The sequence below is a fragment of the Heterocephalus glaber genome, unplaced genomic scaffold (genome assembly GCF_053883595.1).
Source record: "Heterocephalus glaber isolate CG9 unplaced genomic scaffold, H.glaber_assembly_v1.0 deba00001864, whole genome shotgun sequence".
NCBI lineage: Eukaryota > Metazoa > Chordata > Mammalia > Rodentia > Bathyergidae > Heterocephalus > Heterocephalus glaber.
The window spans coordinates 45,104-59,922 of NW_028258504.1; the positions used below are offsets into that span (position 1 = coordinate 45,104).

The 14,819-nt window shown below is 37.9% G+C and overlaps 1 protein-coding gene across 1 annotated transcript; it reads right to left on the bottom strand.

Annotated features, from left to right (window-relative positions):
* Positions 1-13,453: 13,453 nt before the first annotated feature.
* LOC101715815 (olfactory receptor 14C36-like) lies at positions 13,454-14,453 on the bottom strand. The gene has a single exon (XM_021249106.2). It carries the CDS (start codon positions 14,451-14,453, stop codon positions 13,455-13,457), a length of 999 nt encoding a protein of 332 aa, XP_021104765.2. The 3' UTR covers position 13,454.
* Positions 14,454-14,819: the final 366 nt, after the last annotated feature.

The following is a 14,819-nucleotide window of genomic DNA, read 5'->3' on the forward strand; positions in this document are numbered from 1 at the left end:
ATTAATTTCTTGAAACAATTATAAACATGATTGTAATTACATCCAATAGCTAGTTAAACTTTGAGTGAGTATTAAATATTAGTGATATCTTTAGGGTAATGGTGGATTATGGAAGCTGGGGGGACAGCACATATACACATGTGGCTGAAATTGGTCTGTTTCACAACACAAATACACCTAGCTGGAATCTTACTGTTCCATAAGTTCGTAACACTTCAGAGCCAGAAAGAACCAGACAGAGCCCCACTGTATAGGAGAGTAAACTGAGGCATGGCTAAGTCTGTGTTCTTGCTCAAGATGACCAGGCCGGTCATGGGGGAAACCACATGGGAACAGAATCTATTATCCGCCCACCTCGGCCAGTGAGACTGCACCCTTGGTGTTATTAGAGCCTTGTATCTACCTGAGCAAAATAGAAGAGAAAAAGGAACCTTGACCTGATAGATCTGATTAATATAGCCAGCCAATATCATGACACTGTCCAAAACACATTTCTTTTTCACTTGATTTTTGGCTTGAATTTTTCTCCTGAATTTTTCTTTTTATTTGGCTTAAGTTTTTTTGACAATTGCCTTCTCTTTCTACTTTGATTCAACTGTCTAGGCAGGCATAACGCTGTACATTTAACATCCATTAAGCATTCTGTTTTTAAAAAGATGCCTTTATTTAAGAGATATGGAATTAATTTTCGCTAATACTGAAGTATTCTAAATTTGGATACTATGTCCTCTCTTAATGAGAGTTAAAATGTTCTCTTAAATTATTGAACTTTTTATGATAATTCCAGTGAAATGAATATTGGATGATGGGAAAATGTTCAGTTTATGTTAAATAAATGAATTTTCTTCTAAATTTGCTAGTATCATTAGAACCCAATCAATGAGTTTTCTTACTAAAAAACAACAATATTTAAAGTTGATATTAACCCTTTAGGAGAGCATTCTAGTAAGAAAGGTAAAATATGATAACAGATCCATTCCTCTGGATGTTTTTCATCCTTTTGTGAATCCTACTTTATGTTTATTTGCTTGCTGGCTTTTCCTACCCTGATGTATCTCAAGTTTGTCTCCCGCAAATAATAAGCATGCCAGGGAAACTCAAAAGTTACATTTTGAAGAGCAAGCTTTCTTTCTAAATACCTGTTTAGTATCTATTATAACTTAGTTCTTTTGTCTTGAGACAAATTGGAAATAAGTGTTTTTCACTTAATAGTTTTTCTAATGCTAAAATTATCAGTCCGCATTTTCTAGAAGCTTTGGTTTTGGGGAAACTTAGGGAAAGATGTTTTTCAACATGCTGACAAAACATACCAACAACAATTATAGAGCTTTTTCAAAATAATGATGTTGATCTCTTAAAACATGTATTTACATTGTAAACAATGAAATATAAAGTTTATAAACAAAAGTATTGAATAAGCAAGCTGTACTTTCACAGCCCCATCTAATAATCTTAAAAAGGCAAATTAAATCATAGTGAAAATAATGTTAAAAATTGAAATATCACAAAGACTAAATTAGTGCATTGTACAGCAGCATAATAGCTATGCTTTCATTTATAGAATACTCTTGCTCGTGCTGGCTTCCAATGTACTGTGTTGAGGCTGGTGGGAGTGATAGAATGGAACATGTTTCTGCATCTGTGACTGTAATCCCATACAATTTTACATGAGAAATCGGAGTGTCCTACAGCTCTGTGTTAACAGTAAGACATCAGCTTCTTCCAGCTCAAGCTTTGGATTATCCCCATGGCAATACCTGCTTTATCTTTCAGAATTTTTAATTTAACTTACAGAGACGTTATTTAACTATGCAATATAATTAAAACATGTTTAATATTTGGTTGTTAGATAATTTTCTAAGGTTTGTTTTCTTCAGACAAAATCATGACATCAAAACTCAAACACAGTAGACACCAACGTGGGATGTAAAGAAAGGGGAGTGAGGAGATACTCTTTTATACTTCGGTAGGGGAAGAAACTTACATGTTAATTTTCCATATAAAAATCATAAAGTAGATCAGCTTTATTAAAAGTTAGTACACAGATTAAGAGACCCAATAGATAGATTGAGACAGTCCATATTGAGATAAGGTACATATCATTTATGTAAATATAATACGTTGCTCATTGAAGGAAATATAGCACAGTAGACAATGATGGTGGACCTCTTAGAGCTTCAGTGATACACATTCCCTGCTGTGGCAGACATGCCATAGGTCCACTGCAGGTGAACACCTTGAGAATGCACACATTAAAATGTGCTGGTGACTGACAAGGGGAGAGCAAAGCCTGTACAAGCAGTTTTTAAGGGCTGCTTTTACATTTTTTGTTTAAATATATTACACATGTCAACCTCTTAGTTCCAAGAACTTGCTGTTTATGCATCCCATCCTAAATATTGCCTATAATCCAGACCAAGAGCATTGTCCTCTGTAGCAATTGGCAAGTCATAAATCTTTGCTATTTATTAATCAGTGTAAATTTACCCAGAAAGATAAGGTATAATGGTGACTGTGAACTCAGTAATGAGCCAGTGTCTTAGTCCATTTGCTATTGGTCTAACTGAATTCCAGAGATGGTTGGTTTATAGAAAGTAAAGGTTTGTTCAGCCCATGGTTCTGGAGGTTGGGAGGTACAAGGTCCAGGGGCCCCATTTGATGAGGGTTTTCTTGCTGGTAGATATTCTGCAGAGCCCCAAAGTGATACAGGGCATGACATGGGGAGAGTGCTGTGTCCAGAGGACAGAGACTCCTTAGGTAGCTGCTCCACCCATCGATGAATGGGCTCTGTCCTCCTGATCTATATCACTTGGGGATCATGTTGAGCCCCGGGTCTTGGGTTTGCTAGGCAAACCCTCTAACACTGAGCTACCTCCCAGCCTTCTGATCACCTCTTAAAGGTCCCAGCTTGCCCCTCATTTACTATCTCACTGTGGAGGGTGGGGGTGTTGCTCAGGGATAGAGAGCTTGTGCTGTGTGCACAAGACCACGGGTCCAGTCTCCCACACTGGGGTGTATGGGGGAACTCGCCACAGGGGTGACATTAACATGAATCTCCATGGGCACATCCACGCTATAGCAGTCAGTGCCTGCAGTCAGTCTGAGGGATCCATGCATCTCTCCTCTTGTCTCCACATGTGACCAGGGCAGCCCAAGCCCGTACAGCTCAGCACTTCTTTGCTTGTGAAATGTTATAACTGGTAGAAAAGAATATGTTCTTAATCTCCTTCCTCTTTTATTCCTGGGAGGATTTCTTTGTATGATCATGTGTGAAAATTGAAAGTACAGAAAAAAGTTGTATTTGGGCTCAGGGAGCACGGATGAGTTCTTTCTTGTCTTCAGTGTTACCTAATGGTTTTAAGATCACTGACTTTTGATAAAATAGCATACTTCTGGTGTAGAAGACAGGACATTTTATTGGGAGTTAAGAGTCCTAGGCCTAGGAACTAGTATTATTTTTAAAAAATATAGTGGCTCCTGGTATTTACATTGAAAAGAAGGCAACAAAAAGTCCAGGATGCTGCTTAGAAGGCTTGCACCCTCCCCTTCTGCACGTAAGGCAGGTGCGGCATTTATCTTCAAGCTCAGTGATGATCACTGTTAATGGGCAAACACTTTTTAAAGTAATTAGTTGAATGTAGACTATATGGAATATATAGCTGTTTAATAAAACTTAAGAATTCCCTGATTGTATTCTCCACATCTTTTTTTTTTAAGTGATTAAACCTTTAAAGTGTGGACTTTGTGTAATAATCATTTCCAGTTTGCTTTTCTTTGGGATACTTCGATAGTTGGCACAAATATTTCTAGCATTGTTTAAATGTTTGAAATAGCTATGCCCCAAACAAGAACATATAAAAGGACTCATTTGATTTTTGTTATCCCTAGAAAATTGGCTTACAGCCCAGTGGAAAAAATATGCGTGTTGTGTGGATGAATGAATGATGGAATGATTTTACTTATACTTCTGAATGCCTTCAAGTGACAGCTGTAGCCTTTGGTGCAGTTCATCTGGATTTGTTTTTCTCTTCCCTCTGAGAATTACAGGACTGTAATTCACTTCTCCTGCTGGAAATTAGGCATGTTAGTTGCTTTGGCCAATTCAGTGCGAACAACAACAACAACAACAAAATGAAGAGTATCTCATCTGTGTAGAAGTATTCGTGACTCAGCGCATCATGTGACCATTCCCTGATGTAACAGAGAAGCATGTGCCAGAGCTTGCATCCACGTGGTCCCCAAACAGCTATTCTCAACCGAGTCTTCTCTGTGCACAAGAATTCAATGTGTCCTTTAAGCAAAACATGAAGTATTATTATTTTGAGATTCGGGGGATTGTTTGTAACTGTAGAAAAATCCAGCATTTCCTTCCTCTCAATTTGAAAGTGAGAGGTTAGTTAGTGAAGATGGAATTCGGTTAGTGTCATGACTATAAAAATGCTGAGCATGCTTCTAATTTAGTTCTTAATGTAAAAATGTGTTGTCATTTATGACTGGTTCGAATTATAAGAATTAAAGGAATTATTTAAACAATACTTTCATTTGAGAATATTTTATAAATTTAAGCAGTTTGACTTTCTCAGTTTGTAATTTTGTGCACAAGTAATTATTTTGATACTGCAGAAGTTTGAGAACTATGCTGCTGATCTTATATAACTCAGTAATGTCTCCTCTGATTTATAAACAAATCAAAGAAACCAGGTTGATTAGTATTTTCTTATTCATATACTACTGGGAAAAGTTTTATCATAAAAAGTTGAGCTAGGATTTTGGTAGTCAAAGTGGAAAGAGGTAGATGAAACTGAGGTATCTTTGTGTAATGTATTGGATTCATTGCTGAGCTGATAGAATTAGTGGAAAAAATGGGGTGTTGAGGCTTATTCCAAGGTTTCTGGCATGAGAAACTGAATAGATGGAGAGACAATATGTTGCTTGGAGAATGCTGGAGAGGTAGCTAATTTATTCAAGGATAGCTAGAACATTGACACTAATATGACGGAAGCTAAGTAACTGGCTGACATATTGAAGAAGCATGAATCAGAGCATCACTTAATAAAAATAAACACATATACCTATATAAAATTTTGGAAAAGTATTGAATACTTTTGTAGGGAAAATAATTAAAGCCTAATTTTATGAAAAATAAGTTTTCAAATAAATGGAAATTGGGTGTGCAAGAGTGACTCACTTTGTATTGTTATATTGGTTTTCTTTTAATTATTTTTTTGGCATGTAAAGAAGCACAAATGCATACCCATTCCTTCTGAATACTAATTTCTTCCCTCTTTTTCTATCATGCATTACAGTTTGGAAAGAACAATTGACAATTGTTGCTTTTACACTTGGTTCCTGAGATGAGAAGAAGGGTGTCTCCTTGCACATAGTATATGTTATGTCCATTTAAATACATCAGCCAAAGCAACTCACGTGACCCAGCTTGCCATGGCTTGTGGATCAATGGTTAAGCATCCATGCTGGTACACAGGTTCAGTGATAACATTAGGAGCACTGACAAATCTATGTCCACCTCTTGGGTAGTAGTTAAAGCATTTACACATTGAAAAATAGTTTTTACATCTTAACTGCCTTCAAGTGGACTAGCATCAGAGGTCATAGTGTAATGGATGAAACCAACTGTTGAGTTTCCTCTCTCTCTTCCATGGCATCTGCATTCTGGCCAGCATGGAGCTCTGTGTAATCCAGTTGTACTCCTCAATATATTTTGTTGTTTCCATCTTTGATTGAGTTGAAATCCATTTCATAAATTTCTCAAATAAATTACCCTTTTCTTTGTCCTCCATTGTCTCCCTAGGTTGAGGAACACTGGAAAAAAACACATTCATCTGGAAATTTAGACAAATAAAAATTCATTTTAGCTAAGAGGAACAGAAATTTATATGTATTCAACCACTGGGAATTATGACAAAATTTTATTTTCTTATCAAGATCTGGGAGATTTTCAGATTGATTTAGATTTTAAGAATGGATATACTTTGGAATTTTTGAGGCACTTTGAATTCATAAAGCCTGAAATTCTTTTTAATATTTAAAAACATGTTTTATTTTTGTTCAGGTCTATTGCTTCTAAAATTTTGGATTATAGCTATGAATTATTATGAACTCTTCACAAAAGAAACATTTTTGTTTTGTTAGTAGATGGAATCATTAAGGTTGGGAGTATTTCTAATTTTTTTTTATTAAATTCTTTTATTGGTACATTGTAGGTATACAACACAATTACATTTCTCATTGGGAATTGTACCTTTACATAACGCATCTTGGTTCTTATTTTTTCCTCATTCCTAGCCCTCCCTTCATGCCCTCCACCCTTCCTTATTTACAAAGACTTTATTTCCATTTTTTCCATTTCTCATCATTTTTTTCCCCTTCTTTCCTTTGCCCTGTCCCTCCCACTACCCCTACCCCTTTGGACCTTTTATTCCTATTTTACATTATCGATTATTTATTCTAATCATTGGTAGATTTTAAGTATACAATATAATGGCATTCATCATTGGAAATTTGCACCTTTACATAATCTCCCTTAGTTCTTGTTTTTCACCTTTGCCCAGCCCTCCCTTCAACCCCTCCATTCCTCCCTATTTACAAAGATTTTGTTCCTATTTTTCCATTTTCTCATATTAATCCCATTCCCTTCTATCCTTTCCCTTAGCCCTCCCACTTCCTTCCCCTTTGCCCCTTTTCTTCCTATTTCACATGACCTATTATACATTTTAGTCCTTATTTACACTTTCAGTTTCTCACACCAGAGAAACTATTCGGAATTTATTCCTGTGTGTCCTATTTATTTCATTTAAGAGTATTGCCTCAATGTGCATCCACTTAGCTATAAATGTCTCTAATTTCTCAGTTTTTATGGCTGAGTAGTACTCCATTTTATAAAACAACCCCCACATTTTCTTTATCCAGTCTCCAGTTGATGGGCATTAGGGATGTTTCCAAGGTTTAGCTATTACAAACTGCGCTGCTATGAACATGGGCGCACATATATCACTGTGGTATGATTCTTTTAATCCCCAGCAGTGGAATAGCGGGATCAAATGGGACTTCCAGTCCTAGTTTTTTGAGATCTCCATACTGATTTCCACAGTGGTTGCAACAGTCTACACTCCCACCAGCAGTGGAGCAGGGTTCCTGTTTCCCCACAGCCCTGCCAGCATTTGTTATTGGTTGATTTCATGATAGCAGTCATTCTTTCTGGAGTGAAGTGGAATCTCAGCATTGTTTTCATTTGCATCTCTCGAATGACCAGTGATGTTGAACATTTTTTCATGTATTTATTTGCTATATCTACTTCTTTGTGTGAGAAATGTCTGTTCATTTCAGATGCCCATTTTTGGATTGGGTCTTTAAATTTGGAAGGTCTGATCTTTTCAAGTTCTTTATAGATTCAAGATAGTAGACCTTTGTCTGAGGAAGAGCAGGTGAAGATTTTTTCCCACATTGTGGATTGTCTCTTCACACTTCTGGTAGTTTCTCTTGCTGTGCAGAAGCCTTTTAATAAGAAGAGATCCCACTTGTTGATTGTTTGTGCTAGTTCACGGGCAACTGAGGTTTTGTTCATAAAATCTTTTCCTACACCGATGTCTTCAAGGGTTCTACCTAACCTCTGTTCCAACTGGTTCAGAGTTTGTATTTTAATATTTAGATCTTTAATCCATTTTGATTTTAGTTTAGTGCATGGTGAGAGATACAGGTCTGGTTTTAATCTTTGGCAAGTTGAAGCCCAATTTTTCCAGCACCATTTGTTAAAGAGGCTATCTTTCCTCCAGTGAGGGTGTTTGGCTCCTTTGTCGAAAATGAGATGGCTGAGTGTGTCTGGCCTTGTTTCTGCATCTACTAATCAGTTCCACTGGTCCTCAAGTCTGTTTCCTAGTACCATGCTGTTTTTATCATAGTTGCTTTGTAGTATAGTTGCAGGTTGGGGATTGTGATATCCCCTGCCATGTGTCTGTTACCTAGAATTGCTTTTGCTATTCTGTGTCTCTTCTTGTTCTAAATGAATTTTTGGATTGTTTTCTTAAGGTCTATGAAGTATGCTGCTGTAATCTCAATGGAATTGCATTAAATCTATATAGCAGTTTTGGAAGTATGGCCATTTTCACTATATTAATCCTTCCTACCCAGGAGGAGGGGATGTCTGTCCATTTTCTGATATCATCTTCAATTTCTCTTTTCAGAGTGCCATAGTTTTCAGAGAAGAGGTCTTTGATTTCTTTCATTAGGATGATTCCTAGGTATTTCAGTTTTTTGGATGATATTGAGAAAGGAATTATTTGTCCTATTTCTCTCTCAGTGAGTCTGTCGTTCGTGTAGAGGAAAGCTATTGATTTTTGTGTGTTGACCTTGTAACCAGCTACTTGACTGAATTTGGTTATTAAGTCTAGAAGACTTTTGGTGGAGTTCTTGGGGTCTTCTAAATAGAGTATCATGTCATCTGCAAAGAATGACAATTTGACTTCTTCATTACCTATCTTTATTCCTTTTATTTCTTTCTCTTGTCTAATTGCCATGGCTAGTGTTTCCAAAACTAGATTGAACAAGAGTGGTGATAGTGGACATCCTTGTCTTGTTCCTGATTTGAGTGTGAAGGATTTCAGTTTTTGACCATTTAGTATGATATTGGCTGTTGGTTTTTCATAGATGGCTTCTATCAGTTTGAGGTAGAGACAATCTATTCCAATTTTTTATAGGGTTTTTATCATAAAGGCATGTTGCATTTTGTTAAATGCTTTTTCTGCATCTATGGAGATAATCATATGGTTTTTGTCCTTGGCTCTATTGATATAGTGTATTACATTGATTGATTTGTGTGTGTTGAACCATCCTTGGATCTCTGGGATGAATCCCACTTGATCAGGGTGTATGATCTTCTTGAAGATCTTCTGCATTCTGTTTGCCATTATCTTATTAAGGATTTTTGCATCTATGTTCATTAGTGAGATTGGCCTATAGTTCTCTTTTTCATTTGGGTCTTTCTCTGCTTTGGGGATCAATGTGATGCTTGCTTCCAAGAATGAATTTGGGAGTATTGCTTCCCTTTCACTTTCATTGAAGTGTTTAAACAGTAGTGGCAGCAGTTCCTTTCTAAATGTCTTGTAGAATTCAGCAGTGAAGCCATCAGGACTCAGGCTTTTCTTAGTTGATAAGTTTTTAATTAATTTTTCAATTTCATTGGTTGTTATTGGGTTGTTCAGAATTTTTAGGTCTTCTTCATTCAACTTTGGTAATTCACATGTATGTAGGAATCTGTCCATTTCTTCTGTGTTGTCCATCTTATTGGCATATAGGTTCTGGAAGTAGGTATTGATGATCCTCTGGATTTCTGCTGGGTCTGTTGTCATTTCACCCTTTTCTTTCCTAATTGCATGGATTTGGGCCTTTTCTTTCCTTTTTCTGACAAGGTTGGCCAAAGGTTTGTCAATTTTGTTGATTCTTTTGAAGAACCAACTCTTGGCTTCATTGATTTTTTGTATCATTGTCTTAGTCTCCATTGCATTGATTTCTCCTCTGATCTTTATAATTTCCTCCCTTGCATGAGCTTTGGGATTGTCCTCCTCTTCTTTTTCTAGAAGCTTGAGGTTCAGCATCAGGTTGTTTAATTGGGCTTGTTCTGTTTTTCTAATATGCGTATTCACTGCTATGAATTTCCCTCATAAGACTGCTTTCATTGTGTCCCATAGATTCCTATATGTTGTATTGTCATTGTCATTTAATTGAAGGAACTGTCTGATTTCTTCTTTAGTCTCCTCTGTGACCCATTGGTTATTCAGAAGTGTATTGTTCAATTTCCACGTGTTTATGAAGTTTTTTGAGTTTCTTTTGCTATGGATCTCCAATTTCATCACACTATGGTCTGATAATATACAGGGAATAACCTCAATTCCTTTGCACTTACTTAAACATGTTCTATGTGTGAGTACATGGTCTATTTTGAGAATGACCCATGTGCCGCTGAGAAGAATGTTTATTCTGATTTTGTGGAGTGGAAGACTCTGTGAACATCTGTTAAGTTCATTTTTTCAACAGTTCAATCGAGTTCTAGTATTTCAGTACTTACTTTTAGTCTAGTTGATCTATCTCTTTGTGACAGTGGGGTGTTGATGACCCCCACTACAATTGTATTAGTGCATATATGACTTTTTGTGTCCATTAGTATTTGTTTTATATAGTTGGGTGCACTAGTGTTTGGTGCATAGATATTTATGATTGTCATCTCTTCCTCTTGGATTCTTCCCTTTACAAGGGTGTAGTGTCCTTTTTCATCTCTCTTAATCAGTGTTGGTTTGAAATCCAGTTGATCTGCAAAGAAGATAGCTACTCCTACTTTTTTTCAGGTTCCTGTCACATGGAGTATTGTTTTCCACCCTTTAACTTTCAGTCTATGAGTTTCCATTTGAATTCAGTGTGTTTCTTGTATGCAGCATATTGTTGGATTTTGCTTCTTGACCCATTCTGCCAGTCTGTTTCTTTTGATTGGTGAATTGAGACCATTAACAATGATGGTTATAACTGAAACGTATTGACTTGTCATTGCCATGACTTTTTCTTTTTGTTGGGTTTTCCCCCTTTTCATTTAATTTCTTGTTGTGCCAGATGGGTTCATTCTGCTTTGCTTCCTGGGGTTGTGACCCTCAACGTCTGTTCCTAGGCTATTGTGTAAAATTCTTTGGAGTGCTGGTTTGGTATTCACAAAATTCCTAAGGTGCTCTTCTTCATGAAAGTATCTTATTTCTCCATCAATGTTGAAAGATAGTTTTGCAGGGTACATCAATCTGGGTTGGAGGCTGTTTTCTTTTAGGGCTTGGAATATGTCACTCCAAGCTCTTCTTGCCTTGATGGTTTGTGTTGAGAAGTCTGCTGTCATTCTGATGGGTTTCCTTTGTATGTGATTTGTTTCTTTTCTCTGACTGCTTGGAGAACTTTGTTCTGTTGTGTTTCTGGAATCTTAACAATTATATGCCTATGTGTAGAATTTTTTTGATCAAGGCTATTTGGAGTCCTATATGCCTCACTTATCTTCATGTCAAGCTCTTTTCCCCTGCTTGGGAAGTTTTCTGCCATTATTTCTGTGAGGAGAGTTTTTATGTCATCTGCACTCTCTCTTGTTTCTTCATTGAGCCCAATCAGTTTTATGTTATTCTTCTTTACATCATCTAGCAGCTGCTGGATTGATTTCTCATGTTCCCTTCTAATTTTGAAGCAATTTTTCTTTTCCTGGTCACTTATTGCAATCTTATGTTTTATATCTGAAATTCTGTCCTCACATTGGCTCATTCTGCTCTGTAGACTTTCAATGGAGTTTTTCATGTTCTGGAAATCTATTTGCATCTGTTTTTGGGTTCCATTTGTTTCTTATGTTGGGATTGCATCATGTTCCTGAGCTACTCTCTAGATTTATTAATCATGTCTTGCACCAGGGGCACAATTTCTCCTGTTATCTGAGAAATTATTTCTGATTTCATTTTTTCCAGATCCCCTTTTGTTGCCAGTTCAGTGGGTCCAGGTGGTTGAGTATCAGAGTGTTCCATCTCATTTCCCTTTTGGGTTGCTATAGGTGATCTGGAAGTCTGATTTTGAGATGTATTTATGTGTTTTCTCACTTCAACTGTGGCAGAGGGCTGTTAGCACCTGCACAGATTACCTCTTCTGATCTTGGAGAGTTGGGACAGGGGCCAGGAGCAGCAGTAGGGATGGTGACCCAAAAGCCCTTTTCCTGTGGCCTGGGAGCAGTGGGAGGGGTGGTTGCCAGGAAGCCCCTTCCTCTCGACCAGGAGCAGTGGGATGGCTGCTCAGAAGCCCCTACCTCTGGGCCAGGAGAGTTGAGAGGTATCATGGCCCAGAAGCCCCTTCCTCTGGACCAGGAGGAGTGAGACTGTGGCTCAGAGGCCCCTATCTCTGGGCTGGGAGCTGCAGGACTCAGTACCTTGGTCTGGTGGTCTGGTATCCTCTGCATCTTTGTAGTGTGGAACCAGGTGGCTGCCTGTCTGCAGTGGGGTGATTTGGCATCTTCTGCATGACTTGGGACCTCGGTAGGGCGTGGGCAGACCTGCCTGTCTGCAGCAGGGTGATTCTGTGTCTTCCAGGTGACTCATGACCTCAGTAGGGTGTGTACCAAATTTTTCATTTTTCATTTAAAAGGAATGTATGACTGAATGTTTCCATTTCTTATATAATATTAAATTTGAACTTTGAAAATTCGTTGAGAATATTTGCACTCTAGATTTATTGATACTTGATGAGTTTAAAAATATAGAACAGTATCTTAAAACATTTCTAAAGGTGATATTTTATCCTTTTAAAAAATTAATTTTATTGGTACATGAAAAGAAACAAAATTCCTATAAATGAAATCCTACCAAAATCATAGCAGACTTCTCAGTACAGACTTTCAAGAAAAGGAGAGGCTGGAGAGAAATATTCCAAGCCCTAAAATAAAATGACTTCCACCCCAGATTGACGTTTCCTGCAAATTTATCATTGAAAATTAATGAAGAAATGAGATACTATCATAAGAAAGAACAACTGAAGAAATTTATGAGCACCAAACCAGCTCTCTACAAAACTGTGAAGGATATTTTAGAAAGCAATAACAAACACTACAATTACAAGAAGAGTAATGGAATGAATCTACCCAGCAAGGTGAGCAATTAAATAGAGAGTAAAGACAGGGAACCAGCAACAGGAAAACAATATAGCAATGAGAAATCAATGCATATCAGTTATAACCATCAATATAAATGGTCTCAATTCATCCTTTTGGGCCTTTTAAGGCTGATATTGTTCAGCTCTCTGAATGAATCCCAGAGCCTTGCATGGGCTCAGCAAGCAATCTAGCACTGAAGTACTTCACATATTCCACAGGACTACTGATTTTGATGAGAATCTTTGTTGGAATCCTTGTATTATTATTGAACTAGTCACTTTCTGCTGCCTGGGACAGATACCCACAACACAAAAGAGGGGAGGATTCATACTTTCCAGTGAATTCAATCCAAACGTAGTAGGCTTCAAACATGACAGTGCTGGTGGAAGGCCAGGGTGGACCGTGCTGATCCTATGGCAGCAGGAAAGTAGGGGTTGAAGGAAGGAGCAGGGCACACAAAGACCCTGTCCAGGGATTGCCCCAGTGATGCACTTGTTCTGACCACGGTAAACTCCTAACAGCACATTCAGCTCTGAGGTCATCAATGGGTTACTCCATTGAAGAGTGGAATGCCCAATGATCTAATCATTTTCCACACAGTTGACACTTTGGGGAAAATTTTTACTGAAATTCACAGCCATTGGGATTTTTCCTCATAATACCAAATATCTTATAGAATGTTAAAATTGTATAAGACAACAGAGAAAAGTAATCTTGATATATGATATGTTGAACCATCTTGGATAATAAATTTGCATGAATACATAATAACTCTAATAAGTTATATCTATATATTGCCAAAAACATGTCTATGACTTAGTTGGATAGGGAAAACTTTCTTAGTCCTCAATACATTTCCTGAATAGAGCTTTCTTGTGATGAGTTTTCTGATGGTGCACTTTATCTGTTCATTTCTGAGACTGTAAATAATAGGGCTGAAGAGGGGGGGGATTACAGAGTAGAACATAGACAGAACCATGTCTCTGATGCTGGCGGAAACTGAAGAGGGTCTCAGGTAGACATAAAACCCTGAGCTGAGGAAAAGCAACACCACGAGAATGTTGGGGACACAGGTGGAAAAGGCCTTTTTCCTATCTGCTCCCACTGGAAACTTGAGCACACTAGAAAAGATATGAATATAAGACTTGATGATATAAATGAAACAGCCACCACATATCACTGGACTTGACACAAAAATTGTGATCTGGTTGCTGAAGGTGTCAGAGCAAGGCAGCTTCAGCAGAGAGGGGATGTCACAGAAGAGCTGCTGGACAGCATGTGAGTGGCAGAAGGGCAGCCTGAAGGTGTTGATGGTGTGCATAGCTGCATAGATGAGGCCACTGAGCAGAGAGGCCAGTGTGCTGTGGACACACAGGCGAGGGTTCATGATCACAGCGTAATGGAGGGGCCTGCAGATGTCTGCAAAGCAGTTGTGAGCCATGATGGTGAGAAACAGTACCTCTACAAATGCAAAGAAAACCACAAGGAAAACCTGAGCTGCACATGCTGCCTTTGAAATGGACCTTGTGCCCAGCAGGGAGCTTATGCATGAGTTAGGGAGTGTGACAGAAATGTAGCAGGAGTCCAGGATGGACAGGTTTCTCAGGAAGAAGTACATGGGTGTGTGAAGGCTCTTGTCAAGAGTGGTGACAGCAGCAATGACAAGGTTTCCCATTATGGTTACCAGATAAACCAGAGAGAAGAACATGGCATAGAACACCTGTAGATCCCGCATGCTAGAAATCTCCATGAGGAGAAAGTCCATCATCATTGTGGAGTTGGACATCTGTGGGTGATGTGGGTTGTGCCTGAGAAGAGAAGACAGAAGTGCTGAATCCAGGAAGAATCACAGTGTGTAAAATGCATTCATAACTATTAAACTCCAGACCCAGGGATCACAGGGATGTTTGGTGCCTGGATCTCCTGATATTTTAGGATGATTCTCCCTTTGTCTGAATAATAGTCTCCATCAACCTAAGTAGGTGTTTATTGTCATTATTGCTGTGTTTATAATTTACTCCTACATTGGAATTTATGTGACCTATTTTCTTTCAAAGTTTAGTAATGTTCTTGAGCATGTGATAAATACGTATCAATAATAAGTGGGGAAATCATTAAAATATTCTTCCAATTGATTTTTGCTCTCTAATGT

Bases quoted from the DNA above. Each gene is read 5' to 3' on its own strand.
- LOC101715815 (XM_021249106.2), bottom strand. From the start codon at position 14,453: ATGTCCAACTCCACAATGATGATGGACTTTCTCCTCATGGAGATTTCT.